The 6500-nt window shown below is 29.2% G+C and overlaps 1 protein-coding gene across 1 annotated transcript; it reads right to left on the reverse strand.

Moving 5' to 3' along the window:
• Positions 1–244: 244 nt before the first annotated feature.
• Positions 245–1121, reverse strand: LOC149241887 (homeobox-leucine zipper protein HAT3-like). Its single transcript, XM_089370707.1, has 3 exons — positions 825–1121; positions 640–710; positions 245–371 (listed from the first exon to the last, which is right to left on the reverse strand). Exons 1-3 carry the CDS (start codon positions 1119–1121, stop codon positions 245–247), a joined length of 495 nt encoding a protein of 164 aa, XP_089226833.1.
• Between the last annotated feature and the right edge of the window lie 5379 nt (positions 1122–6500).

Raw genomic sequence — 6500 nt, forward strand, 5'->3', positions numbered from 1 at the left:
TAACTTTCAAACCATCAAATTATCTAAAAATAACCATATCAAAACTGGTTTAAAAACTGGTTCAAAGCTGGTTTAAAAATTGGTTCAAAACTGGTTTAAACAACCACATCAAAACTGGTTCCAACAACCATATCAAAACTGGTTTAAAGATGTCAATGGTATAATGTTTAGTCCATAGCTTGCGGTTTAAACAACTAATGCTTTGCCATTACTTTCAGGCGATGAATGTTGAGCCGTGAATGTATTAGTTGCTGCTATTGTTAGCTGCTGAAACTCTTGCGCAGGAGGGGCACATCGCAATCCTGGCTTTCAGTTCCTCCACCTCTATCTGCAGTTTTCTCTTGTCGTCTTTGGTTTGCTTTAGCTTCGACCTAAAAACAAATTCATAACATTTTGATTAACTTATAACAAAAAAATGTCAATAAAATAGTCTTCAGAACATAAATCTGTCAATACAATAGGATCTCCATCGGATGAAAACTTTTCCGAATTATAATTTGCTGGAATTTTAATTTCCAAGTCGCACTACAACTTTCCAGGCCAAATTATGTACCTATTAATTCCAAAGAGAGAATTTGGATGATTGATGTTGACATGCAAAATACAATGAATGAATAAAGGACAAGGACATGAGGTAACCTTGCTCGTCTATTTTGAAACCACACGTCAACTTGATGAGTACGGAGATTTAGCTCCTGCGCTAACTCTACCTTTTTCACATGCACAACCACAAACAACAATAGAGCACCAAGAGGTCACCGCACCCGAAATCATGAAACGATAGAGCACCAAGATGTAAGTGAATACTGTGAAGAGAGACTTACTGGTTCGGGTGCCCTGTTCTTTTGGAAACTTTCTTCCAGAAGAGCACACTGCTCTCTGGAGAGTCTAAGCCTTTTGTTGGAACCACCCTCTTCTTCTGCTCGGCCATTACCCAACTCCTCGACACTACGAAGCGTCAAAATGTTTGCATCTGCAACCAGATGGTTCGGAGCGCTCTGTTCTCCGGCTGATCTCTTGCTACTTCCTTCAGAAAGCCCTAGACCTAACTGCAGAGGAGGCCCATTCACATTTGAGAGCCACAGGCTTAGAGAAAGCCCTGCGCTGCTATCCTCATCCATATCCCTTTGTTTCATTATGGTTTCAAAAGAGTGAAAGGAGATATAAAGAACCAGAGAATGTGCCCTGACTCCTCAATCTTTGTCAGTGATCATCACGATAAATTTAGACTGGTAAAATGGTAACAGGGTTGATCAAGTAAGACCGCGTTTACATTATTTCCAATGAAAACCCCATGGTTTCGGGAACCAGTTCAAAGGATTCTGTTGAAGAAGAAAGAAGGGATCCAAATAGTATTAGATTTTAATTATAAAATATAGTAATATTAATAATACAGTAGTGGTTATTATTTTTTTTAGTAATTATAAAATTTTATTCTTATGTTTTAGGTTTGTTAATGATTATGAATATTTTTAATTTTAGAAAATGGGAATTAATAATTTTTTTGTGAGTATTAATATAAAAGTATTTATAGGCTTGTCTTTTTTATATCAGTAATTTTCATTATTATGTTATTTGTAGAGAATTAAATTTGGTAAGCAAGTTAATATCCATCATACCCAATTAAATGACAAAACCCGAATTTTAAATTTATTAGATCATGTAGTTCTTTGCAACACCACAAATTATTTTTGAACAATATTTTCATTACTATCAATATCTTACAAAGTGGAATTTTCCTTGAATCTCCAATGATTTAATCAAGATATGGCCTCCTTATGTCAATTGGGTTTTAGCAAGAGATGGTTCTGAGTGGTGTTTAAGGAAATTTTAGAAATCATTTTTCCTTCCATGGTTTTTATTTAGTTCTTCTACATTAGATACATATTCATACCTGTATCATCTTTCTATAAGAAGGATCCAATTAAGTGTATTTCCTTTAATTTTGATGTCACCTGTTAAGAAAAGCCTCAAAATTTGCTTGTTATTTTTTCTTATTTCTCTGTATCATCTTTCTATAAGAATGATCCAATTAAGTGTATTTCCTTTAATTTTGATGTCACCTATTAAGAAAAGCCTGAAAATTTGCTTGTTATTTTTTCTTATTTTTCTTATTTCTCTAGAGATGTCGCATCCCCAAACATTATAGCCATATGAAACTAATACATGTCACGACTCTTAAAGACGAGTTTCAAAGGTGTATTTTTCTTTTAATTGTTTTGGAGGCCATAATATTGTTTCCTAGTGAATTTACCCATTTCCCAATAATATGCTAGTAAATGTTAGGATGTAAGTTAACTTTGATATATTTGTGTGGCCGCATCGTTTCTTTCAAAGTTGGCATATCATTTAAAAAGTTAATCAGCATATGTGATCTTTCTAAATTTTTAATTTTTATCATTTATTTTTCTACTTCTAAAACTGATACTTGTACTAATGTACGAATCCTTCCAAATTATTAATTACTTATCATGATGATGGGCTTTAATTATTATTTTTCCACTTCTAAAAGTGATAATGTACAAATGTGTTAATCTTTCATTCTTAGTTGCTTGTTACGATCATGGCGACACCTCAACATTATAACAATATAATGAAGTAATCATCTAAATTAAATAGATAGTAAACACTAATAAGCACATATTTATGATAAACATCAACACATTCAAATTTTAAAACAAAAAACATCTTCCTCAAAAAAAAGAGAGAAGATATAACAAATGTATATAATATTTTATTAATAAAATATATTATCGTCATAAAATTTTATTTATTTTATCTATAAATAAATAATTTAGTAGCCTTTAAGTAACACTTTTTGGAAAGTTTTCACATTTAAAGTGTTGAATCCATATATAATAGAAAGACCAGTTTCAACAACACAATTCAAAATTTTACCACAATTTATTTTTATCAATTTTGGATTAAAAATCCACAAAAACTAATACTTAAAATTACTCCCATTAAAAATAATAATTATCAATATTTAATAAAATCAATTTTCACTTATTGCGTTTTAAATTATTTAATTTATTTTAACATATTCACTATCATACTATCCCAGATTATTATGATTTAATTATTATTAACTATTTAATGTGAATTTATTTATTAATACCCAAATACCCAAATCTCGAGAAAACCCTTTGTTCAATAGTGGAAATGGTAAAATAGAAACGGGTACGCACGAGGATATGGATGGTTGACCACGTACGCCAAGCATTACATTATTCCAAAAAAGAAAAGCCAAGTAAGCCAAGTACCTAATGCAATGTATTTTCTTTAATTTTAACTTTATATGTTAAGAAAAGCATTAGAATTTTCTTGATATTCCTCCATAATTCCCCGAACCTCATAATCATATAAAAATAATGCAAGTGATAAGTGTCAAAGAAAAGCTACATTTTATCCCACTATCACAGGTCTATTTTTTTCTATATCCTTTTCCACACAAGGATAATCATTCCACACAATTTCTTGGTAATAAAGTTACAGTGAATATTATGGTATATGTTATCTTTTAGATACTTGTACTAATATATGAATCCTTGAGAATTTTTAATTACTTATCTGGATCATAGAGAAACCTCAAAATGATTGAAGAATCTATAAACAGAAAGGGATGTAAAGTGAGGTTCCTTCCTGCAATCTTTATGAGTCATTATCACAATCACCATTGACTCTTAAAAAATAAAAGGTTGACTATGTAAGAAAATGTTTACATTATTCTAAAAGAACAACATGGTTTCGAAATGAATTTATTTCTCTTCTAAGAAGAAAGGGATCTAATAAAGTTATTTAAATTTCATTAATTTTAATATATATATATATATATATATATATATATATATATATATATATATATATATATATATATATATATATATATATATGTCTTTCGGATTAATCACATCATTAGTATTTGGTCAATGGTTGAACCAATTAATGTTATTCATCATCACGATAAGGCGAGAAATTAATCGATCTATAGGTATAAATAGTATGAATGCATCATTTCGCAGAGTTTGATTAGTCATTGGTAAATTAGTTAAAAAATTATTTAAGAATTGGTGGCAAGGAAATATACGTTAATATATTATATAATTAATTAAAAACTAGTTATAAAATAATTAGATATAAAGTATTATCTTTCAAAATTATCAATTTATATAAAATAATTGTTTAATAATATCACTTTATATAGTATTAATCATTAGTGGTTGACTTACTCCCATTAAATCAAAAATATATTTGGTTGAAAAATAATTCCTGAGAATATTTCAATTTAAATTATTTTATTTCAATATATTTTAATAAATATTTATGAATATTACTATTATCAATTTTATAGGATTTTTTTTGGTTAGAGGATGGATTATTTCCCTTAATTAGAAATATAACAATTTTAAATGATATAGAACTAGAATTATAGGTCAAGAATTGTTACTAGAAAATTATTAATAATCTATAGTATAAAATAATGTTATACTTTTATTCTTAATTATATTAACAAATTTAGTAATATGTCAACAAATAAATTAAGAAAGAGAAATGTCAAGAGGGGAAATAAAATAAGAACTAAAACCTAGGGGTCACGAGGGTTGCTAAAGAGAAAAAAATAATTTAAAGAGAGGCTGCTAAAAAAATATAATTATTATGTTAAACACATGAAATTAAAGAATATTAAAAAGGAAATTAGGGGATGAATGATGAAACCGGAGGAAAATAAATGTAAATCAGAAAGAATAAAAAAGAGAAAGGATAAAACAGAGAAAGGGAAAAAGAGAGCGGCAGAATCATCAAGAGAGAGTCAGAATCCAGCTCTTACTCAATTTCCAACCATAATCCCTATTAATATTTCTAACATGCTTCTCAATCTCAATGGCATCCCTATGTTTCCTATGGTCGAAGTGATAAACTCTTGCAATGACTTTGGATTCTTCAATTCAGATTTGGTGTTTTGATTCCTCTACATGCTCAGCTAAGGCTCATATATATCTATATATATATATATATATATATATATATATATATATATATATATATATATGTATATATATATATATATATATATATATATATATATATATATATATATATATATATATATATATATATGTGTGTATGTATATATATATATTATATTTTATCATGCTTAATTATAAAATTGTAACACCCGAAGCTACATAAGAAATACTCCTGAGAAACTTTGAATCACAAGAAATCGGACAAGAAAGAAACAACTCGAAAGACAACCAGGGGGAAAGCCTCGCCCAACAACAAAAAAGTCAACTTGACAACACCTCAAGCATCAATAGTTATGAGGATTAGAATGCTACACAAAATATATCTTCATTTAATAGTGAAGAAGATCTCTTAGACCAAACTTCTCTTCGACTATCTTCAAAAGGATGAACACAATAGATCGTGAAGCTAAGACACCAATGTCCCAAGAACCAAAAGAGATGAAGGAGATGCAAGATAAATGAAGTTGGAATACCGTAGAGAAAAAAGGAAAGCTACAACACCAATATTGCCAAGAAAGACGAGGAGCCAGACAATTAAAGACTAAGAAAATTATAGGTCTGATAGACCAATTTGTTCTCACTGGATTTTAAGCACCACCATCATCATTATCATCATCAAAAAAAATTACTATAGTTACTAAGTTTTTTATGTTTTACTACATTAAAATTCTTACTTTATGTTGTTAAAATGATAATGACTGAGGCTCGAAGCCCAGGATACATTTGGTTACCTAATTAATTGATAATTAGGAGTTATGTAAATAAAAAAATCAATGGATTTTAAGCACCACCATCATCATTGTCATCATCAAAAAAATTTACTATAGTTACTAAGTTTTTTATGTTTTACTATATTAAATTTCTTAAAATGATAATGACATAGGCTCGAAGCCCAGGATACATTTGGTTACCTAATTAATTGATAATTAGGAGTTATGTAAATAAAAAATAAAAACTATTTTCAGTAATTAAAAGAAACATTTACGAAGGAACAATTACCCATTTCCCCTTGGAAGGGAGATATAGATGGGGAATGAATTCAGAGAGGGGATCCTATAGCTGGGTGAAATAAACTTGTGGGAATATACTCAAAGACAATATGAAAAGACTCGAGGCTAGATAATGAGTCATGAGGCCCAAGACACCTCGTTGTAGCTCGATTTATTCTAACTGCATAGAATAGAAAGTGTTCGAGGGAGAGTGGGGTAGTGATTGCCAGGCTCCCGACTTGGGGGAGAGTCTTTCCAGACAAGATTAGAGTTGCATGTTTTCAAGTACTAAACAGATAAGATAAACATATTTTATTTAGGTAATGATGTTGGATAATAAAAAATACTCTTTTTGAAAGATAGAATAAATTAAATTAAGAAGAGAAATTCCTTGAAAATACATTAGACTATAAAAACAGAATTGAATTTGCAATCAAAGGTGCATACAGTAAATGTTACAAGTAATGCATGAAGGACAATAAAT

Source organism: Pinus tabuliformis, chromosome 8 (assembly GCF_031772625.1).
Source record: "Pinus tabuliformis cultivar Carrire ecotype Pingquan chromosome 8, CPIR1, whole genome shotgun sequence".
NCBI lineage: Eukaryota > Viridiplantae > Streptophyta > Pinopsida > Pinales > Pinaceae > Pinus > Pinus tabuliformis.

Coding starts and splice junctions, on each gene's coding strand:
- LOC149241887 (XM_089370707.1), bottom strand. CDS start 1,121: ATGGATGAGGATAGCAGCGCAGGGCTTTCTCTAAGCCTGTGGCTCTCA. Junction 711..824: donor AGAACAGGGCACCCGAACCA/GTAAGTCTCTCT, acceptor CATGTGAAAAAG/GTAGAGTTAGCGCAGGAGCT. Junction 372..639: donor TTTCAAAATAGACGAGCAAG/GTTACCTCATGT, acceptor ATTTGTTTTTAG/GTCGAAGCTAAAGCAAACCA.